The following is a 24,021-nucleotide window of genomic DNA, read 5'->3' as shown; positions in this document are numbered from 1 at the left end:
TCTAACTCTAACTCTCTCTAACTCTAACTCTAACTCTAACTCTCTCTAACTCTAACTCTCTAACTCTCTCTAACTCTAACTCTAACTCTCTCTAACTCTAACTCTCTAACTCTCTCTAACTCTAACTCTAACTCTCTCTAACTCTAACTCTAATTCTAATTCTAACTCTAACTCTCTAACTCTCTAACTCTAACTCTAATTCTAACTCTCTAACTCTCTAACTCTAATTCTAACTCTCTAACTCTCTAACTCTAACCCGCACGCACACACACTTACATGTTGTCTCTGATGAAGCGGCGCAGGGCGGTGATGGTCAGGTGGTCTCTGAAGACGACCATGCCCTCCTCAAACTGACTGGCCATCCGTGGGGGATGGAACAGCAAGACACACCTGACACACACACACACACACACACACATTTAACACCTTTAAATCAGTGTGTGACAGATAGCAAGTCAAGTTTATTTGTATAGCCCTAATTCACAGGCATGTCTCAGAGGGCTTTACAGAGAACATGTCTAGCTAAGTCTAGCTAAGCACTATCAATGAATAGGATTGAACAATCTTATGTTAGAGAGAGGGAGACAGAGGGGGGAGACAGAGGGGGATTAGAGAGAGAGCAGAACATACTGGGGCTGTATCACCATAATCATAAGGGTCATTCTAGATATCAATTCATATCCCAATATGCTTCATGTAAGCAAAGTCACATTTATTCATCAATTATATCAGTGGTTTTCAAAGTGTTGTACTACAGTACTACAACCCTGCTGGTAGCAACCAGTACTACAACCCTGCTGGTAGCAAGCATCCATATTAAAACCTTTCTTCCTGCATCACCAGCAGTTATCACGGTAACCAGCTGTTACCACAGCTGCGTTTTGGATGGAATCAGTGCGTTGTGGTTGGAGAGCGTTTTACTCCTGCCGCCATCTTTGCCAACACACACACATGCACGCACACACACACACACAGCCTGGCCTGTACTCACGGCGTGTGTGTGGCGAGTGGCCCGCCCACGCCGGGCACCGTGCTGTGGGCGAACCTGAACTGCTCCCTCATGATGCTCGCCCCCTTCAGGAACTCAGTGAGAGAGGTGGAGTCTGCTGCTGAGAACACACCTAACACACACACACACACACACACACACACACACAAGCACACACACACAGAGACAAGCACACACACACACACACACACACACACACACACACACACACACACACACACACACACACACACACACACATATCGCCACTGATTTCCTGATTCAATACAATTCCAATATACAGCAGGTCCCGATTCAATTTCTGATTCCATATTGATATTTTAGTTACTATACCAATGTTGCTTGTATATTAGGGGTATATATATTACATACATACTATATACATACTAGGGGTGTCAAAAATAATCGATTATAAGATGCATCGCGATGCGGACGTGCACGTTTTTTTTTTTTTTAATAATCAAATAAAATATAATGGAAGCACATGCAGTTGTTTATTTTAATTATGGATCATAATACAATGCAATTCCAAATGCACTTTTATTTTAAAAGAAGCCACACAGTGAGAAAAAAGAAAGTGAGAAAAAATAAATCAAAAAAGTGATGCATCGATTTATGATGCATCGAGATGCATCGATAATCGTAATCGAATCGAATCGTAGCCCTCTGAATCGTAATCGAATCAAATCGTGAGGCCAGTGAAGATTCACAGCCCTAATACATAAATACATACTAGGCCTGGGAGAGCTTCTTATGTGTATGTATGAGTGTATTTGGATATTGCTTGTTTGATGTAACACCTGTTCTCTTCCTGTATATTTGTGCTAATGACCCCGTCAAAAACCAGATGCTTCATCTCAAGGGCTTTATCCTTCTAATAAATGGTGAAATCACTGTGTGTGTGTGTGTGTGTGTGTGTGTGTGTGTGTGTGCGTGCGTGCGTGCGTGCGCATGTGCGTGCGCGTGCGTGCGTGCGTGCGCGTGTGTGTGTGTGTGTGTGTGCGTGTGTGTGTGTGCGTGCGTGCGTGTGTAGTAGTGTTGCTCTAGTGGGAATTGGCGGTTGTTGTTTTGAAGGCCTCACAGAAAAACACTGTAATAAAGAAAGAAACAGCAGGAGGAAAGACAGAAGTGGAACAGAACAAAAGTGGACAATTCAGCATATTCACACGGCGGCCATCTTCCTCTGAAGCTCATGATGCTGTTGTCTCTATGGTCGTGCTGCTGTGTTCCAGGTTGTGTCGTATAAACAGGGAATCTGACAAAAACATTAACTGGAGGGACATGGGGCCATATTTCAATGTAAAACAACATATTGGATAACCCATTAGCTGCTGTTAGACAACAGCTAACGTTAGCATTCAAGCACTTCCCGGCTAACATGACATGTTTGATAGTGTTACATGATACGACAGGATGACGACGTGGTGATGTTGGGATATTGTTGACTTATTGACTTCTGTGTTGTAATCGGTCGCAGGTTCGAGCCCCCACGTTACCTTCATAGACACATTTGGCCGTGTCTGTGGGTGGGAGGCCGGTTGGTTATGAGGCCTGCTCGCAGCACTAGTGCCTCCCTCAGGTCGGTCGGGGGGAGCCTGTTTCCGGGAGGGGAGGGGAACTGGGGGGAATAATGCGATCCACCCACGCGCTACGTCCTGCCGATGAAATTCCTCGCTGTCAGGCTGACGACTGCACATGTTGAAAATCAACTTTGTTCAAGACTTGTCTCTGTCTCAGCAACACACTCTTGTGAGATTTGGCAACAGGAGCTAACGCTAGCAGGTAGTGAAGTTTGCACATGTAGTAGCTCACCGCTCCCCCAGGGGATGGGTCAAATGCGGAGAACAAATTTCACACATTGTGTGACAATCAGTGGGACTTTACCTTTACCTTTAAATCTGTGGTTGAAAAAAACACAGGGATATCTTAACACATTGAGTGCCAGCGACGCCATATGGCGTCAAGAGAAATTTACCGTAGGCTGCCAGCGACGCCAAATGGCGTCAATAACTCCAAATTGTTTTTTTGACGGGGGGTGTCGATCTAAGCCTCTTACATCGCCTCTTACAATATGAGAGCTATTGAATGTGTCTAACCTATTTTACAGAACCCTTAGGTGGCGACAGCGCTCTCCAGATGAGAGAACGTGGAGTAAAACACACAGAAGAAGTCGTTGGGGAAAAGGAAATCGCATCGCATCCGTCCGTATGCAGCTGCTTCATTGAAGCATAACGTTAGCTGTGCCTGCAGCAGCCAATCTGCTGTCACAATTGAGCACCTCCGTGTCCGCTGCTACAGCCCATCCGCATGTGGAGTTGTTATTATTCTCAACTGGAAGCATGGGAGCTGGTGACAAATACACGCGGCTGTAAAAAAGCTGGATGTAGCGGACTTTTCAGTGCAGAGCACACGCAGAGCAAACGCACTCACAGCAGAGCCCAGAGAGACACTCCTCCCACAACGGGGGAGGAGGAGGGGGGGGGGGGGGGGGCACGCAGGGCACTACAGCATACAACAGACCCAGGCAGCTGCAGCAGGCTCGATGCACAGAGAGCAAACAAGCTAGAATAGGCTATCTGATGCCCACCAGCAGTAAATCAAGACCAGCAAGAAGGTGTAGGGTCTGCGCACGCAGGGGCCAAAATAAAAAATATTATTTGGCCAAACAAAATTCCTTTGTTTTCACTCTTTTATTGAAGGAAATTATTTTTGAGGTGTCATTACATCAGAAAATATTAGCAATGAGTCAATGATGTGCTTGAAATGCTTCCTTTCACAAAAGGCTGAATATCTCAGGTTTCTAGAAAAAAATGGCAGTTTTTGGTCAAATCAAGCTATCTTCTCCGGCTCATAACTAAAGAACGGAAAATGGGATCAATAAACTTTTTTTTGCAGGTGATAGAAGAGAGTCTCATCGTTATTTGTGCGTGTTCAGTGTTTACATAGTAATTATTAAAGAAATTATATGACTGTTTTAAAATGCATTGGAGCCTATGTGGCACTTTATAGCAACCTTTTGGCAAACCCCGTGGCACTGAATGTGTTAACTACATTGAGCTATTATGAAGGCAGTTTTGTGTTTATATGTGAGGAGCTCACGATATGTAGCTCAAGTTAGCTTGGTTGGTCAGAGGTGGTGGGTGGGGGGTAAACAGTCTCAGACAGGAGCGTAGAGCAGCTTGTATATTGATGGAGCCTGGAATGAGGCAGTGTATCAAGTATCTGGAACACAACAGCACGACCAGAGATAACAGCAGCTGAACTTCCCACTCTGAGGAAAATGGCTGTCGTGTGAATAGACTAGAATAGAACAGAATAGAATAGATTCAGATTCATCTGAATCTACAATAGAATAGAATAGAACAGAACAGAACAGAATAGAATAGAATAGAACAGAATAGAATAGAATAGAATAGAATAGAATAGAACAGAACAGAACAGAATAGAATAGAATAGAACAGAATAGAATAGAATAGAATAGAACAGAATAGAATAGAATATAATAGAATAGAATAGAACAGAATAGAATAGAATAGAATAGAACAGGACAGGGTGTGTCTAACCGACGATGCTGGCATCTATGTGAGTGATGAAGGCCTGAAGGTCTTCCTCACTCTGCAGAGGAACAGAGTTTGGACCCGTCTGCTTCATCATGTAGTGGAAGATACCATCTGCTCACACACACACACACACACACACACACACACACACACACACACACACACACAGACACACACACACACAGACATACACACACACACACACACACACACACACACACACACACGATCAGCCAAGGAAACAGAAATGATTATTCAAGAAGCGGTCAAAATGTAAGTCTAACGTGGGAGCAAGCGGACACACACACACACACACACTCTCACACACACACACACACACACACACACACACACACACAGACACACACACACACACACACATACTTGGACACACAAGTAAATGAAGATGAATGAAGAAGATTCTCTCTCTCTCTCTCTCGCTCACCGGCAGTGCGAGGCCCGTCGTAGGGGGCGGAGTCTTCTCCCTTCCTGAAGATCTTCAGAGTGGGATAGACAGAAACTCCAAAACGAGCACAAATCTCTGTGTTGCTTATACAGTCCACCTGAGAGAGAGAGAGAGACAGAGAGAGAGAGAGAGAGACAGAGAGAGAGACCTATTCTGTGACACTCACAGAAATCATTTCACCAAGTTTTATATTTGATATATTAGTACTTTTTGAACATTTTCAGCACATTTTAACAATACCGTGATAACACTGATAACCATGCTACTTTTCATCACTATCATTGTGATATGAAATCTTCATATCGTTTCATCTCTAATTTAGAATCAGAAGAGACAATAGAACATTTATTTCAGACCCAAACTTAGATTTTTTTTTTTTTTTTGTGGTCCAAATGGTATGTCCAATATGGTCGACCCTGATTCTGAATTCAGATGAATCACTTGGTTTGACCCAAGCAAAACTGTTTTGTCAACCACGTATTAACGTCGTGGAAAGAGATGGTGACACCCTGGCCTGAATATCAGTATGTTGGACTGCGAAACCTTTGTCCTAAAGCAGAAACTACAAACATGGAGGGGCTCTTTATTTTGTGTCCAGCACCCGACCATAAAACAGCCTTTACAAGAAACCACATGTTGTTGTTTTGTCACCTTGGCCAGCTGCACTGTTCCCTTCAGTCTGACCGCCGCCTTCTCAAAGTCTGGAGCCAACTTCTTACAATGACCACACCTAGAGGAGAGGACACAAGGAGATGAGACGAGGAGACAAGGAGATGTGGAGGAGATGAGACGAGGAGAGGACAGGAGAAGAGGAGATGTGGAGAGGAGACAAGAAGACGAGGAGAGGGGATGTGGAGATGAGACGAGATGAGGAGGCATGGAGAGGAGAGGAAACATGCAGAGGAGATGAGGAGACAAGGAGATGAGATGAGGGAACAAAGTAAGGAAGGAGCGGAGAGAGTAAGGAAAGAAAGGAAGGAGGGCAGAAAGGATAAGAGATGATAGATGGAAAGAACGAGAGCGATGAAAGGATGTAAGGAGGGAAGGAAGAAATGAATGGAGCAATGGACGGAGGAAAGAATAGAGGGTTTTTTAGGGAATCCTGTGTTTTTGTCTTGTTTGGTTGTGAGGTGTTTTGTTCCCGGGTTAGGGTTAGGGTTAACCTAGTCTCGCTGGCCAGCCTCCTCTCCCTTCTGTCCGAGGAGTCTGGCGCCGCAGGTCTCCATAACTGGGATAAACCCTCCCCTGCTCTACTCTGCTCTCCCATTGGAGGCGTCGGTTTCAGTGGCAGCCGGATGTCCGCTCCCCGCTTAAGAAGCTCTGTCATTGGCTCCGACCATGTCAATCAGAGCGGTTTCCGCTCCCTCTTCCCTGTGTGTCGCTGTAAATAGTCCCCTGCCGCCTCAGGGAAAACAACAACGCTAACTAGCTAGCAAGCTAACGGCAGAAACCTACACGCTAGCTCGTTGCTACACGCTGAAAACGGCGAGTTGGATTGTTTGAAACTATTTTCCAAGGGCACTGCCGCTAAGCGCCGCCCATCGCAATCCCACTATGGAGACCTGCGGCGCCAGACTCCTCGGACGGAAGGGAGAGGAGGCTGGCCAGCGAGACTAGGGTTAACCCTATCCGGGTTAGCGTTAGCCCTATCCGGGTTAGGGTTAACCCTATCCGGGTTAGGGTTAGCCCTATCTGAATGTACATTCAGACCAGTGGGCCAGCTGGGAACTCTGTTTAGCTGTTTTCCCACATGCGCTTTGTACCGCTAAATGACCGCAATGTGGTCTAATGCCTGCATGTGTGAAAGTTGTTGTTCCGGTATAAGCGCGACCCCGTCATCGCGGACATTTCACCAGTTTCGAGCCAGTCAGAAGAGCGGTATGAGCGATAACGGGCGCAAGTGTAGAACGGGTCCAGTCATTTGCCGGCATGGGCGAGGTGTACACACGTTGCTTAATGTTCCAGCGGGCATAATCTAATCATTCGCGCACATTAAAGCAAACTGGCGAAATGATCTTGTGATAATAAGAGCGGTATGTCAGCTTCATGTGTGGGCGTGCTGATTTTCCCCTCTCTCCTCTCTGCTGCCTGCTCGCTCTCTGGCCACAGTCCGTCCTCCTCCTTCAGTCAGAGCCTGACAGGGACACAGACGAAGCAAATGCACGAAGCGAAATGTGGAAGTATTTTGCTTACGTTGCCGACAGCGAAGGCAAGCCCGGACACATCAAACGAAGCCAGTCTGTAAAAAGTGCTTCAACGCGACGCAGGTGAACGGATAAACAAGCAAACTTATTTCATCAGAGTTTTGCCGACACGTCACTCCCCACCCGCTCTGCAGTGCCGCCCCGCCCCCCAACATACAGGCAATTTCGCTGCTAGATTCCCATATGCGAGAGCCGAAGTGTTAAGGGAAATGTCCGATATTGACTTACAGGTAATTTTCCGGTACGCATGTGGGAAAACGGCTTTGGTGAGGCCAATGCGGAAGTCCCATTAAGAGTCAAATAAATCGGTGAAAACGGTGACCCCGCCCACTTTTTCACAGCTCTGGTTCCAGGAGGGAATTTTCCATCCTCTTTCTCCATAGATGTTTCCAAAAATACTCATATAAAGAGTTTTAAGCCTGGAAGCAAGCCAAGCAGCAAGCAGATGAACCCTGAGTGACCATCAAACATTTGGCTCTGAGCAATAACAAGACAATAAAAAGCGCGGGGAAACTATAGTTTCACCCCCCCCCCCCACACACACACACACAGTTTTTGGGAGAGCAGAGCATTCTGAGCGACAGCGGGCGGGACCAGTGGTCTTCAAGGTCCGCCATTACATATTAGCTCCATAGCTAACGATATCGTAGATAGATGCATTTCCGTGCATTCATGTGAACGAGCCGGGTAATGGATTTCAAAACGGATGTGGGCGTTGAAAGCAGCATGACTCATAATAGCTTTGATAATATACTTTCAATCACTCAGTGGCGGTTTATTGGATGTCTATATTACCAGGACTCCCACACCACATGAACGCACTAATAGAGCGCAACAGTCACGTGACTTTTCGTGACTCATTTGCCAAGTTCCGCGTTCATTTTCTCTCCATAGACATTTCGATAAATCCTCCCAAAGGCACCACAAAACAATTACGCTTAGGGCACCCAAATGGCCAGCAGCGGCCCTGTATAAGGATTTATGGAAATGTCTATAGAGAAAATGAATGCGGAACTTAGATCCGGGGAAAATGACGTCATGAAAAGTCACGTGACTGTTGAGCTCCTCTGGAACCGTCACGTGACTGTCTCAGCCATCTGTCCTCCTCCTGTCCTGTATGGCTCTGTCCCTGTACAGGGAGCAAAACGCCTCACAACAAAACAAGACAAGACCTAAACACAAAGTATTCCCCTAACACATTATTATGCTGCTGCAGCTAGCTTAGCGTTAGCTCGCGTCTGTGTCCGTGACGTCACCATGGAGCGTAGAATTTCACCAGCATGGTCTCATGCTCCGTTGCCAGGTAGTCGAAGTCCGCGTCCCCGAGCTCGAGCACGTCTCCCCTGGAGCAAAGCGCGTGCACACAGAGCGACAGCAGCGTGCACGCCACGGCGGGAGCGGCGGCGGCCATCGTGACGGTGAACAGAACTAATCCTGAGGATGAATTTTACAAACACAAACTGAAGGAGCTCAGCTAGCACAACTACTCCACCGCTGTCAAGCCGCACAAAATTACAACACGGCTTCCGCTCGTTACTTTCAAAATAAAACTGTTTGGCAAGAAAATAATGTTCAGTAATGCAACCTCCCGAGTCCCGACGTGAAAACAACATGCGCAGGGTTAATCTGTATACAACCAAACCACACGTGTTGCTTTTCCTAAAAAGCTTCCTGTTGCTGATCTGTACACCAGTAGTTTTATTCCAACCACTTGGAAATTAGCGCTTTTATTTTGAAAGCCAGATTAGCATAATTCCGGTATTTGTCTAACTAGCTCTTGTTAGTTTGACGCGCCCTAGCTGTCAAATGAAAGGCGGGACGTAAAAAGAAAATACCGGAAAGCGGCGCTCTCATTGGTCGAGAGCGGCTACAGTGATGTGATGTAACCATTTGATTGGTCCAGCGCTCTGTCAGTCACAGAGCGTCTCCCCAGCCTCTTTGCTAGAATTTGATAGGACTACTTCTTCACCCTCCACATCGTCTCGTCCCTTGTGCAATTTCTCTTTTTGAACAAATTGCAAATATTTTGACACGTTCATGCAAATGATTTTGTACCGTCTGCTCTGCTGTTACAGGTCATGACAGTCATGTGATCAAAATGTATATAGCCTACTGATTCTCTGTTCATCACAAGTCATTACAAGACATGCAGTTGTCATAATCTGTCAAGCATATTTCGCATACATTTATATTACTGTGTGTGTGTGTGTGTCCTGATTGATGACTTGCTCCCAGGTGAATTTTGACTCACTAATAACAGGCTTGGGGAATGTGAAGTAATTGATTACATGTAATCCGGTTACTGTGATCAGGATAGGATAAAAAAAAGGTAAGTAATCCCATTAGTTAGGCTACAGAAAAAATATGTAATCAAGATCACAGTTACATTAAGTAAAAAAATAATATTACTAGCAGGATTACAATTGAAAATACATTTATTGCATATTGTATTATTGTTTATAGTATTGTTTTTTGTTTTTTAAATCTAAGCAGCTGTGCACTGTAAATATTAACTCTTCTTAGCCTGGGGGGCAAAACACTCTTGGCTCTTGAAAATAACCTGTTCACTCAAAGAAATAAATTACTAACAATATGTTATTGTATTGTAGCTAGATTATAGATTGGCTGAAAGCCTACTGTAACCAACACATAAGGTCTGAAATGAGTATTACAGAGCTGTTTTTTTTTTTTATTCCCTCCTGAGGAGCATGGCCCCGGACTCCAGTCAAATGCAGGACATTTTTTCAAAAAGTAATCCAAAAGCAACATAAAGTAATCCGTTACATTATTTTCATATTGTGATACTTTGATTACCTACAATTTTTAACAGGTAATTAGTAATTGTATCGCATTACTGTACATGTTTAAAAAATCGACCAATAATCCGCTAACTCACAGCGCTGTGTGCGCTTCTGCCTAATAAGGGCAGTTTCCTGTACGTTTACCTATCTTATTTTGTATTGTTTCCTTTGTGCTCTGCAGTGCTGTAAAAGTCTTGTCGTTTTCTTTTCTGTATGGCAGTGACGTGGTCTGTCAACAGCACAAAAAGTAAAAGCATACGTGAATCCTGACCGATCTCTTGTAATGAATCTCCACTCTGTTAACTTTGTACTGTTGAAATTAAATATGCTATATAGAAAAAGTGCAGCATGCGCATATTCAATCATTGTCATCAGAACCTGAGCCATAGTTTACATCATAACATACTTAGATTACATGTTATATGACAAACATGACTAAGCATTTTGAATATCTTGTGTGGAAATGACACAAGGAAAGACTTCTGAAGGAAGGAAATCTGATGGCAGTGTCATGTTCATTGATTTACTTTTGGGAGATAAACTAAGGATTTTGAGCAAATGCAAAGAGCCCATCGTGATTTGTACAGGGCCATCAAATACACACTCCTCCTATACAATACACAATACTACATACAACAAAGTTAAGAAAAACACTAAATGTCCACATTGTTACACAGAGACAGTTTGCAAAACAAATATTTATTGAAGCATCCAAACAGTCGACAGTCACATTCCTTCATGTTCATTTAAATATCAACAGACACATTATAAAAACCTTCACGCTGCTGTCACAACTTTTCTACCCATGATCCTTCACTGTGGCGACTCGACAGGACTCGTGATTCAGCCGCTAGGCATCATGGGATAGAGGAAGGGCTGGGTATATCCATACTTTTGAACATTATTTGGTGGCATCTCGACACGCTGAACTGTCAAATTCATTACACACACTGCCCTCGACTTCACCACCACACTATGGCTTCTAGCTGCTGCGGTAGTGTTAGGGTTGCTGTAGTTACTGCGGTAGTGTTAGGGTTAGGGTTGCTGTAGTTACTGCGGTAGTGGTAGGGTTAGGGTTACTGTAGTTACTGCGGTAGTGGTAGTGTTAGGGTTAGGGTTGCTGTAGTTACTGCGGTAGTGGTAGTGTTAGGGTTGCTGTAGTTACTGCGGTAGTTGGCCGATCACACATCGCATTCAATCGATCAACGATTGTTGTGATTGGCTGCGATAAAAACCATACAAAAATAGTCATTTTTTTCTGGATCTCTGTACAAAAAGGATTGAATGTAGGTACCATTATCGCTTGACTGAAGAAGTTTCAATACTACTTGGTACTGGGTTATTTCAGTCGATAATAATTATTGTTGACTGAAATAACCAGTGATACTCAACCCGAGGCTCTAGAGCCACATGCGGCTCCTTTATGGGGTAGCTGTGGCTCTTTTAAGTCCTACTTAAAATACATAAATAAATAAATACATACAAATCCAAATAATGGTCAATATGGCTCCTGAGTAGGGCAAGGTTGCGACCACTGAAAGTATCGAGTATTGATACCTGATCTGATGCCTGACCTTTAACCCTAAAGCATGACTGACCAAACACCTTTCTCCATCAAAATAATGATAAAAATAGGTGTCTGTCTGGGTAGTGTAGTGGTAGATTCCCTGCCTACCAACACGAGGGTCGCAGGTTCGCGCCCCTGTGTTACCTGGTCAGGCGTCCATACAGGCACGATGGGCTGTGTGTGTGGGTAGTTGAGCTCTGAGCATGTAGGTGTGGCATAATAAAGAATTGAATCATCAGCGTACATTGTTAGGTTGGCCTTGAGGGACCCCACAATTTAGAACCTTACTGTTCGATAACGCACCATTAAAATATACCCTATATGTCCTAGTCGCTGCACTAGCGCCTTCTCCACGGGCGCCGGAAGCGGGGGGACAAGGGGACATTTAGTCCCCCTAAATATGAGAGAGAGAGTGGGGAAAAAGAGGAGAATCCGCAGCCAATGCACGAGAGCACTCCCCCCCCCCACCCCTTCCCCGCCCCCATCCGCTCCGACTTGCCTCTCAGCTTTCGCTTTCGGCAGCTTCTGGGGATCAAGTTACAGAGAGCCCACTTTACACTGTTTACACAGCCTGTGACACTTGTTAAAGCCGTGATCGTTGTGGGATTATTACACCTGAGAGACAGACAGACCCGGACTCTGTACTGCACTCACTTGAATGTGTTGTCATTGTCTGCTGCTATAATGGTATAGTATATGGTTAGTTTTATTTTATTTTTGTGTTGAGATGACAAGTTTTGCACTGTGTTTCAAAGTGATAATAATAATAATAATAATAATAATAATAATAATAATAATAATAATAATAAGTTCAGTGTTTCTGCCTGTGTTGCTGTCTGTTGTAGTGTAATTGTAAAATGACCTAAAGGGAGAGCAGGTCACCAAGTGAGTGAGAAAAGGAGAAAATACGGAATAATGACATCACTACAGTATACGGTAATCCTAATGTTAATTTAAAATGAGATATTCCTCTAAATATGGCTAAAAATCATCCAAACGTTTTTGCCGGCGCCCGTGGCCTTCTCTGGTAGGTCGGGGCGGAAGGGAACTGATGGAAATAGCGTGATCCTCCAATGTGCTACGTCCTGCCGGTGAAGCTCACCGTTGTCAGGTGAAAAGAAGTCGCTGGCAACTGCGCATGTGTCGGAGGAAGCATGGTGCTAGTCTACGGCTCTCCCCAGATCGGCAGAGGGTGGAGCAGCGACCAGGGCAGCGGGAAGGGGCCAAGTACAATTTGGGAGAAAATGGGGGAAATATAAAAAAAAGGGGAAAAAAGAATAATTATAAAAATTATTTTGTGAACAGAATTTTCAACTCTGTCATAAAGCAAAAAATAAATAAAAACAAAAACAGGGGAGTCTGACACCCATCGGCCACTCCGGCCGCTTGGGATCCCATGCACACTACAGTATGTCACACTACAGTACTTCTCTTGTAAGCGCCTAGGCACCTTGGGCATCTGGTAGCACCACGTTGTAATGTTGAATGCCAATGATTGTTTGCTTCGGTATATATATATATATATATATATATATATATATATATATTTATATATATATATTTATATATATATATATAAAGCATAACATAACATAATACTGTGATGGATTCTAGAAGCTCCTCAAGATCTCGTTGTAATGTTGAATGCCAATGATTGTTTGTGTTCTATCCAAAAAAATAAAAAAAAATAATAATAATATATTTATATATATATATATATATATATATATATATATATATATATATATATATATAAAGCATAACATAACATAATACTGTGATGGATTCTAGAAGCTCCTCAAGATCTCTAGTCATTAATGAATAAACAGATCATTTAATGCAATCCAGCCAACATGGATGCGTTCTAGGATCACTCTCCTCAAAGACTCGAAAGAACCGGTCTGCTGTTCCCTGTGGAGAGAGGACCCAGGAGAACCACAGAGGAACCAACAGAACCTGTGTCTCGCCGTCTGTCTCGTCCTGTAACTAAAAGGTCACAGGTTCGAGCCCACAGCCTCAGCTTGAGGTTGACAAACACCAGAGTCTCATCCGATTGGCCGCTGCTCAGTCCGGGGCTGCTTCCTGCCTGCTGATTGGCTGTGTGTGCTTTTGATTGACAGAGCGAAAAAGAGTCATGAGGTCCTGGAAACGACTGCTGACCTGGAGGAGGGAGAGGAGAAGGTAAACAACAAAATGGCGTCATCACAGGAGGACCTGTTGAGGTGAAGTTCCACGTGAAGTTCAGGTTCAGTGAAAACAAAGAGATTTCAGATCTGATCGTTAAAGAGTAACTTCACCCCTAAGACCCGAAGAAGACCCGATAGGGTCGAAAGCTTGCCTTCCTTGAGCGCAAATAAAAGCGGGAGCTTCCAATCAGTGTGCGGACAATTCCCTTATTTTTTTACGTCACCCCTAAACCACATTTTTCAGCTGTAGATGGATTCAGGTCAAAATCTTTACATTTTAAGTGTAAAGTATTTGAATTCTACATATTGTGTTATAAATATGCATAGTGACTGCCCTGTACATGTCGAAACCCGGCTATTGCAATTTAATTTAGCTATTGGCTGATCTTGGTCCGGGTCTACGTATATGCTTTAAGTATGCGCAGCTTGAGACGGCAGGAGATCAGGGGTTTCCCACAGAGCCGCAGCTTTGATCAGTCTGTGATCAGTGAGCTGTGTGATCACTGGACAGGTGACCTGTCAATCACACCCAAAACATTGTCTTTTACAGTATGTATATATATATATATATATATATATATATATATATATATATATATATATATATATATATATATATATATATACATATATATACATATATATGTATATATATATACACAGATATATATACTATATTTGAGCTTTTAGCTTTGTTTTAGCACCCCAGCCTGGCTCTCTCGTGAGGGAGAAATCCACAAACGCTACGGATCAGCCTCCTGAAAATCTGCGTAAACATCGGCGCGGCCTGGGGTCCTTCAGGCTAGAGCGAGGTGCTCGGTGCAGGTGAATGACGTGCAGCGCACAGGCCTCCTTGAGGCATCCTCCCTGCCCATGGTATGGCATGGTAGGATTGCCTTTTTCCACGGGAGGTTCTGGTGAGACGAAGGAGGTGTCCGGCCTGGAATCACCCCACAGGGCCTTAGACCCTCCATGCACCGAAGGTCTCACAATACTGCGGTGTAGCACTAAACTCTATTGCAGCGGATTGGCCGTGATCAACCCTTCCGCGGGCAACGTTGCAGACAGAGTAGGAAGGCTGATCCATGAGCGGCTGCTTCTGGGACGCGGGTCGGGGTCGTAATCGGCCTCGGCTGGGTCTACTGGGCGAGGGTGTATGATGTTGTCAGACCCAAAACACCCCACGACCCCAGTTAACATCACTGATGACGCGTCCCAGCGCATGCAGTAGTATGTATACTTGAACCTATATATATATATATATATATATATATATATATATATATATATATATATAATACATAGATATATAATACATAGTTTGGGAGTAGTAAGTGGGTGCATGCGTGCAACGTTACCTAGAATTGGGTTAAGGTTTGCACACGTAGCATAACGCTAGTCGTCATAACGTTGGAATAGGCCCTTTTCACAATGACGTCAGACAACATCCTTTCTGAGCCGTTAACGTGTATCCGGGCTTCCGGCAGATCCGCCTGGTTTGTTGTTTACAGTCTGTCAGGCAGGGAGTGAACAGTCCCTTTCCCAGCTGCCAGAAATACGAGATCCTGTAAGACGACTTGCAGACACATTTTCGCTCACAACACGTTCAGAACTCAATAAAGACTACAAATTCTTCATTGAACGGTACCTGTTATGAAGGTGTTTCTGTCTCATCTGGCCCTCGCCTCAACGCGAGACTCATCAGTCATTCATCCTTCAGTCTCGGGTCCGGACCCCCTATATCCACTGCAAGCCCGTCTAAATGGCTGCACACGATATACACGTTATCAATCACAATAAAACTGTACTCACCCACGAGACAATGTTGTTATCCAAGATTTGGGTGCCCTGGCACTCCCAAATAGTGCGTAGTTTTCAACACCTAGCCTTTTTTCACATGCCAGTGCCGAAGTTTTTAGGTGCTCCACAGGCGCCGGATCTATCGGTTCGGTGCTCAGTGGTTGGGAGGGTGTACTGCATTTTACAATTTTGAGCATCGACTCTAAGGGAAATCTTGACCTAAGGTGCTTTGTGCAACTGGGCCCAGGCCTGCATTAAGAAGAGCCACAAGTACTATTATCAGGTAACAGGTTCAAGGCCAAATGGCCTTAAGCAGACTTCAGTGGTCTGATTTCATTACAGATACCCACACTGACTTCACAGTTGAGAGAATCTTTAGGGATGCGGACGTTATTCACTCAATGCTACAGCTGCTGGATAGTTTCTATCATAACATCTACAACATGGATGTCTTTTTAAGTTGTAAACCTTGAGGCAGAACATGTAAATAGGTTTATATGTAGGAGTATAATGTAAGGTGAACAATTGACAACCTATGAGATTGATATAGACAAACAATTGCTGTTGTAAAAAAAAAAATCAATGAATTGAAAATGGACTGAAATTGTAAACTGTGATGAGATGAGTAAATAATCTGTAGATAAAAGATGCAAGTTTAAAAAAGATCTTGTTCCTTTAATGTGAAAAAATATACAGTATTTTACTCAGGACCAGTTACTAATGTTTTTACAGAATGCTTCACAACATGGACCCTTTTCACAGCAGCAGCCATTTTGTGTCTCAAAGGTAGGATAAACACAGGTGCAACCAAAACATTCACGAGGGCCCCGGCATTGGAACACGTAAATGAAATGGAAGTTGGAAACCATCATTACATGTTTACCCTGCCTTTGCACAAGCTTGGCGGGCCCACCAGGCCAGAACAAAATAGATTACTAAAACATGTCAATACAAAACTTTATGGCATATTGCAATACAACAAAATGTATATGTTCATAGTAACAGGGCCTAAAATTCACTTTGCAAACTGGGGGGGGGGGGGGATTCCCCCCTTATGTTCTTTAGATAGGGAGGATTTATAGACTTTGGGGGGGATTTTTTCAGCCGATACTATAACTGACAAAAATCTGCTTCTCCTGTAAGCAATAATAATTTCACATTTTTGCATTTAAAACAGGAAGTGCTTAACCTGTAGTTTATGCACACCTGAGTCTAAATTACTATGGCTTTTGTCATTGTGTTTTATCTGCAGACTAGGAGCCAGAGGCTTTCGGTTCAATCAAAGCCTTTATTTTTTGCACTGAGTGATATACTACTAAAACACTCATATCATATTATATCAAACACTCATATCATATTATATCATAAGTGTTCTTTGTTTTGTGTTCACAATAATGATGTCAGTTAGATTTGGTTAGGTCAGAGCTATGGAATATTAAATCATCCATCTTTGCTGACTACATCTGCCTTTCTTACTGTCATGTTACTGGCAACTAAACCTGTTCAAATTTTAAATTGGGGACAGTTCTATTGAAGTGAATGGACAGGCATGGAAAGTCCCACTATAAACCATTATCTGTGTCGTTTCACTTTTTATTCAAAAAGCTTCCACCAGATTAAAGAAAAGACATTATGTAATGTTGACTGATGTTTTATGTAAATATGCATGTTTGTTGTCCTTATTATTGGTTTCCAAACAGATCATGGCTCTGTCTAGCAGCTGCATATAGCTCAACTCACCCCATTTGGTCCAAAAACAGAGCTAGATTAGCTAAACTAACTACACCATGATACATGACCGAAAAGGGCATCAGTCGATATCATATTTTCTTTAATGAGGTGGAAGCATTTTTCAATCCAAGGTGAAACGACACAGATATGGTTTATAGAGGGACTTACCTTGCTTGCACTTTAACATTAACGGTAGGTTATCACCGTAACGTTACAGTAGCTGTTGTTTTTGGAGCCACCGACCAACACAAAACCTGGACGTTTCATTTCGGGTAAAGCATGAGGTTTTTTTATATGGATTATGCCACCTCTGAGAGTATGAAGTGCTTTGAATGCAGGGATGTTTGGTCACAACAAGCAGTTTGCTTGCCGAGCGGGGAGGCTACACCGCTGCCTGAGCTAACATTCGCTAGCCACATAACAACTAACCGCGTAACCGTGTACTGTGTCCGACCAATCTTCTGTATTCAGCAATGTTCGCTCTGCACCATCGGCTTAACGTATAGACAGCAGCTGCTCGAAAACAAATGCGGGACCCCATTATAAATTCCAAATCTGGGGGAATTACCGAAAACCGGCGCAATACCCGCAACCGCGCGCCGAATTTTAGGCCCTGCAGTAATAAGAGTAGTAAATAACACCAAATATACATTCAAATCAACAAACATTAGCTTTTGGCAGCCTGTGAGTTTCATCCCTGTAATGTTTTGCAATAAGTTAAACAGCATTTATTCAGAAATGAATGCACTTAAAGTCATCCTGTCCTCTCCTTGTGATCATTTTGTTTAAACTCTTGAATATACTGTACTGAGTGAACCAAAATTTGAATGCAAGTACTTAGGTTCATCTTCATCCAAGAAATATGTGCCTTGAAGGTCACGGTGAGGAGAGGCTTCAGACTGGCTTATCCCCTTTGATATCAAGAGGTCCCTGAAAGTTTGACATTTGGCAACAGATGATCCACAGCTGATTGACTGAACCTACCAGAGAAAGAGGAACAAGCTCAGCCCAAATATGGTACTCCTTCACCCTGTGTATGGCCCTCTCTACTAAAACCCTCAGACATGCAATAGCCTGGGTCTTCTGGGTGTCCTCCATGCTGAGCTGAGGAGATTTCTCCAGTGGAGGGATGATGAGTGTTGCGCCCACCTCTGATAGCATCTTCTCGATCAGGAAACCCTTGTTGGCCATTACTCCATCTCTTGGCTGAAGTAACTGTAAGATCTGGGATTTCCGAGTTATTTCTATATCTGAGATGGAGCCCGTGTACAGTTTTGAGACAAATGTGATAACCCCACACGGAGCAACGCCAATCAGACCTTTAAAGGTGGTGTGATCTTTGCAGTTGGAGAAGGTTTCTGACTGCAGTGAGAGGGAGGATGCTGCTTCACAGCGGATCTTGGTGCAGTCTATCAGCACTCTCACCTGAGGGCAGCAGAGCTTGACCTTCTCAGGCATTGTGGCCTGCACTTGCTGTCTTGTCATCCACGATGGTAGCGAGCCAAGAACCTGGTAAAGGTAGCTAGTCCAGGTTAAGATGGTGCGACTGACTGTAGACAAGCTGACGTCAAAGATGGACGACAAGGTTTTCTCCTGAAGCCCGGCTGCGACGCGAAGGAGAAACATGAAGAATTCATCGACGAGTGGGAGTTTTCGCTGAGGGCCAGGTGGATCTTGTGCCGGTCGCTGTGCCTTTGACCAGTACACACGCTGTGAAGCAGAGGGATACACTGACTCCCAAAACATGGTGAAGACCTTCTTCGAGCTGAATCTTGTGTAGTAGCGAAAATCCTCATCCGTCACACAAAACTTGAAAATCAGTGGCTGCTCCTTCTTAAAGGTCAGCTGCCGGATTTCAATTCCGCGTGACAGAATGTCCAGCTCCAACTCACGAATTCTCCAACTGGCGCTGTCCACTTTACCTTAAGGGGAAGAAAGAGCATACAACTTTATAGCTATCACTCATCCATTTAGCTATTTTCACTCAGTCTTCATTACTGGATAGATGCTGTGTTTTTAGTGAGCTTGACTCTTCTCTTATGAGGTGAAGAGACTAATAAAATGACGTTAACAGTGTAATACCTATGGAGGTTCTCAGTCATCCAGGTCATGTTCAGTAGTAGAATTCAGAGTAACTGGACTTGCTTCTGGTGGTGATGATACACTTGAGCGGTTAAACATCCCCACCAGTCAGTAGACCTGAAGCAGCTTCTTACAGGCCGAACACACCATACGCCGAAGCTACGCTGAAGCAACGCAGCGCGGAGGCAGTTTCATTTCAGCGTCCTCGTTAACAAGTGAGACCGATCATAACCAGCCGCACCCCACGCCACGTCACGCTCATGCCACGCTGCACACGTGCCGCATCGATAAGTTTCAGCTTCTAGTCTATTTTTCAAGCGTGCAGTGCGCTGCACTTGAGCAGCCAGGCATGAAGTCAATGCAAGTTGTGAGCGGGTGCGGGGGTAAACAGAGTGAGGCCTGGACAAAAGATGTTCCAACCAACGAGAATCTCCGTAAATAATACTGGGGGCAAATCCTCAAAATGCATTGATCACATCTACACTAACACTCCAGATATGTGCTCCACACCCATTTCTGTACCGGTTGGTTTCAGTGACCACAATGTCATAGCTCCCGGATTACCAAACTACCCAGGGTCAGTCCCAAAACTGTTATCTCACGAACATATAAGACATTTAGTGAAGAGGCTTTTCTTAAATAAACAAATAAATAAAAGAGTGTTTCTGGTGTGAATGGGACGGCTCCCGGGAAGCCCTGCTTCAGCGTTGCTTCTGAGATGCCTATGGTGTGGACCAAGACTCTGATGAGCAGTGCAACATCTATGGTGTGGACCAAGACTCTGATGAGCAGTGAAACATCTATGGTGTGGACCAAGACTCTGATGAGCAGTGAAACATCTATGGTGTGGACCAAGACTCTGATGAGCAGTGAAACATCTATGGTGTGGACCAAGACTCTGATGAGCAGTGCAACATCTATGGTGTGGACCAAGACTCTGCTGAGCAGTGAAACATCTATGGTGTGGACCAAGACTCTGATGAGCAGTGAAACATCTATGGTGTGGACCAAGACTCTGATGAGCAGTGAAACATCTATGGTGTGGACCAAGACTCTGATGAGCAGTGCAACATCTGCAAGTCGTTTCACAGCAAGTCCAGCTGCTCTGAATACTACAAGATTAGAGCCCGGTCCACCGATATTATCGGCCGATATTGGCCGATAACCGATATATCGGTATCGGCCGATATGTTGGCCGATATGCCGATATTTTTTTTATTTTGTATTTTTTAAGTCATAGACATGTTGTGTATATTTGATCTTTTTTCTTAATTCAAGTTATATTTTATATTTGTTCTATTTGTCTTTTTGTATTTCTAGTTATTTATAATGATTAAATCCCCAGTTAAGTTTACTGTTTCATTGCTTTGATGTCATTTTGGACAATAAAGTTGATTGATAAGCTGTAAAATATCCTGCCTACATTACATATTTCAATTCATGTCAAGTCATATCTTTGTCAAGTGTTTGATATTTGAGGGATCATTGCAAAAACATTGTGTAATATAATGTGTATATATATTATAAGAATATCGACCAATATATCGATATTGGAATTTTTTTACTCCCTAATATCGGTATCGGCCTCAAAAATCCAGTATCGGTCGGGCTCTATACAAGATAGTTACAATGTTTCACTGCCATATTTTTTTCTGCAACATAAAGCTGTTACTCTTTTTGTAATACTAACCAGGGGAAGGATAGCAGGCATAGTCATGATCTTTGGCCACTACATCTGCAGGCGATGGCCGCTCTGTGTTGTCCCCTGGTGCAGGCATCTCCTCTGAGGCAGGCATCTCCTCTGAGGCAGGCATCTCCTCTGAGGCAGGTATCTCCTGAGATTCAGGCAGGACAGCAACACCAAGACGCTTTCTTGCTGGCTGGTCAACTGACTCCCGAGTTTGGGAGCCTAGTCCTAGAGGTATGATGATACGATTGATTGTCGTGATAAATTTTTGATCATTTTTCAGTCCTCAAAAATATCACTGAATATGACAAATGCTTGAATGACAAGCAATGACATTAATACAAGCTGTATTAAAATGCAAATGCAAAACAAACTCAATACTCAACCTTAACAGATTTGTTTCTTTATGTATTTCAAACAAATACATTATAATTTATTGTAAGGCACTGAACTTACTGTAAGATAACCAAGTATTGTGACCTTAATTGTTAAGCGTTTAACACTCTCATCCTACCTATAGATGGCACTGCTCCTTGTTTAATCTGCATTTGCCCACTGGCTGATATCCCACAGATCTCCTCTGGTGCAAAGTGATCACTGCACACAAACGTGCTCCCGTGAAGGATTTTGAAACCCGGCCCCTCATCTCTTTTGATTGCCTTCACCCAACGGGCACGGAGTTCTGCATCCGCAGGGAAATCGTGGAAACTCAAAGATGGAAAATGTTGTTTGTTATTAGAACAACATGGAACGCTGCAGTAGCGTCTTCTTGATGACTGTGCCATGCTTGCTGGATGGATGGGCTGCTGGGAGAGATGGACACAGGGAGAAAGGGAAGAGCAAAAATTATTCATCGGATCAGATCAGCAGGAAATGGATTACCATTAAACGCTAGCCACGGGCAAGTAAACTCAGTTTACACACCTCTTTGAAATGAGGCAGATAGTTTACTCACCTATTTTAAGTCAACTGTACTGCTCACCATGGATAGTTTACCATCTCTGTATTTACCACTACACCCCTGATGCTAGCTTTGATTAAGAGTCAGTATCAAGCTATTGTTTATTTGTATCCCCATTAGTTGTAATTGCTACTAATGGCTATTATAAACAAGTGTACGTACGAGTGTATACATTAATATAAAAAGCTAACACAAGCAGTAAACTTAACATAGCACAGGTAGGCAGCTAACGCGAGTTGTCACTAAAGTTCCTGCTAGCTAGCTAAAGTGGAAATGATTGGTAAAGTGAACGTTACCAAGAAGAAAAAAGAATATAAATACATAAACATTATTAGTCTTACCTTTCAAAATTAATGTTACTTCGAGCTAGTTGTTGAGCTGTTGAGCATCCCTCAAGTCTCCTGTATAAAACGGGAGTCAACAGATGCCTCTGCGAGTAATACAGCCTTTATCGCGTTTTGAATGTATTAACAGTCTATTGTTGTGAGCGGAAGTTTGTCTGCAAGTCGTTGACATATTCGTAACGTATTGCTGGCAGCTATGAAAGAAAGGGACTGTGTGAACTCCATGCCTGACAGACTGTAAACAAACCCGGGCGGCCAGACAGGAAGCCCGGCCACACATTTACGTGTCAGAAAGGAAGTTGTCTGAGGTCATGTGAAAAGGGCCTTTTGCCCAACTGTGATGTCACCCGAGATTTGGGTCTGGATCGAAGCAAAAAGGAAGAGGGTGTGTGTGTGTGTGAAGTGATGTCACTGAACTGGAAATGATGTCACGCAATTGCTCGACTGTGATGTCATCAGGCAGTTGTGATGTCATCAGTGATGTCACTCGAGTAATTGTCTTCTTTTTTTTGTTAAAATTGGTTAAGTTGTGTCTGGCTGTGCCGCTTACTTCAGCACCTGGGTGTGATTTTCTCATGTTCTAGAGAGGCATTTTTTGAATTTCCAGGGGTGAAGCCAAAACTCTGGGGTTTAGTTTCTATTTTAAAGCTTTCTGCCGTTGTCGCCCCTGCATGGCAGCGCCCGGAAACTCACCTGATTGGCTGTCTTGTTGCCCAGCTGGGAGGCGACGAGGCTGAATGTGTTCTGATTGGCTCCTCTCCGCTGACATGTGGTCAGGATGGCCCGGTCCACCTCCCTGAAACAGGAAGAAGAGACAACACTGTCATTATACTGTTTTCACTGATTCACCTGCAACTCTCTCTCTTCCCGTCTGAGGACAGTCCCGTGTCAATAAGCCCCGCCCCTTAGTTTCACTTTGTAGTCATGTTTTTTTTAGACTCAGCTCTCAGTCTTAATCCGTGTCACTACTGTAAGACTGAGAATATTACTATTTAAATCTTTTCATAACGTTAGGTGGCGCTGTTGGAAGCCTTGCATCGGAGAACCAATCATGAGCGTTGTGGGCGGGCCTGCTTTCTGGGGGCAGTGACGCTCATGCAGAACCGGTGCTGTCGCGTTTGCGGAGCAACATATGAATCACTTAGAAACAAACATAACCTGTTAATAGGACGTGTTTCATCCGGCCCCGGCGGCTAGAGGTCTTTCCCCCAGTGATAAGCCCGACTCCCGACGCTAACGTTACAGAGCCTGCTGATGACTTCACAGTAGCAAGCGGACCACTTCCGGGTAGGAAAAATGATTGTATAATAAACAACAGGTATAAACTCTCTTTGCAGCACATCAGTGTCTTGCTCTATATTGGAACTATGAAACATTGCATTGCCGCTACCAAATAAAATTCTAATAATAAATGTAGGCGTGTCTGCTGCCGGCCGTTCTCGCCGGGCTCTGAACCAGATTTGGAACAGTAAATTCCCAGACGTTTGGTGGTTAGGTGGCGCTGTTGGCGCCGCTCACCAAACGTCTGGAAACCGAGACTATGTTTTTTTTAAGCAAAACAACAGAGGCAGGTGCAGAGCGCCCCCTACAGTCAGTGTTTCTACGTGTTTAACGGTTTATGTT

At 43.8% G+C, this 24,021-nt stretch overlaps 3 protein-coding genes across 3 annotated transcripts in view; 1 reads left to right on the top strand and 2 right to left on the bottom strand.

Moving 5' to 3' along the window:
- Positions 1-19,920, bottom strand: part of LOC310785682 (protein disulfide-isomerase A3-like) — a gene marked incomplete at both ends in the record, with an annotated part of 41,739 nt that extends 21,819 nt beyond the window's left edge. The window contains 9 exons of the mRNA XM_083646825.1: positions 277-390; positions 992-1,121; positions 4,573-4,680; positions 5,015-5,132; positions 5,687-5,765; positions 8,496-8,673; positions 13,564-13,713; positions 18,389-19,246; positions 19,917-19,920. Of these exons, the coding sequence (XP_083502951.1) occupies positions 277-390; positions 992-1,121; positions 4,573-4,680; positions 5,015-5,132; positions 5,687-5,765; positions 8,496-8,673; positions 13,564-13,713; positions 18,389-19,246; positions 19,917-19,920 (1,739 nt within the window). The remainder of the gene's footprint in view (positions 1-276; positions 391-991; positions 1,122-4,572; positions 4,681-5,014; positions 5,133-5,686; positions 5,766-8,495; positions 8,674-13,563; positions 13,714-18,388; positions 19,247-19,916) is intronic.
- The window catches only part of LOC310784780 (class I histocompatibility antigen, F10 alpha chain-like), a 196,383-nt gene that overhangs the window by 79,407 nt on the left and 92,955 nt on the right, over positions 1-24,021 (top strand). The gene's annotated exons all lie outside the window — the stretch shown is intronic.
- The window catches only part of LOC310785681 (GON-4-like protein), a gene marked incomplete at its 3' end in the record, with an annotated part of 62,858 nt that continues 60,591 nt past the window's right edge, over positions 21,755-24,021 (bottom strand). Inside the window, exons 19-20 of the mRNA XM_083646824.1 lie at positions 23,092-23,194; positions 21,755-21,775 (exon numbers count right to left, since the gene is read on the bottom strand). Coding sequence (XP_083502950.1) covers positions 21,755-21,775; positions 23,092-23,194 — 124 coding nt within the window. The remainder of the gene's footprint in view (positions 21,776-23,091; positions 23,195-24,021) is intronic.

This window comes from Poromitra crassiceps, assembly GCF_964638095.1.
Source record: "Poromitra crassiceps genome assembly, chromosome: 11".
Taxonomy (NCBI): Eukaryota; Metazoa; Chordata; class Actinopteri; order Beryciformes; family Melamphaidae; genus Poromitra; species Poromitra crassiceps.
Note: the sequence above shows the minus strand (reverse complement) of the source record. Positions and strands in the feature narration are given on the sequence as shown.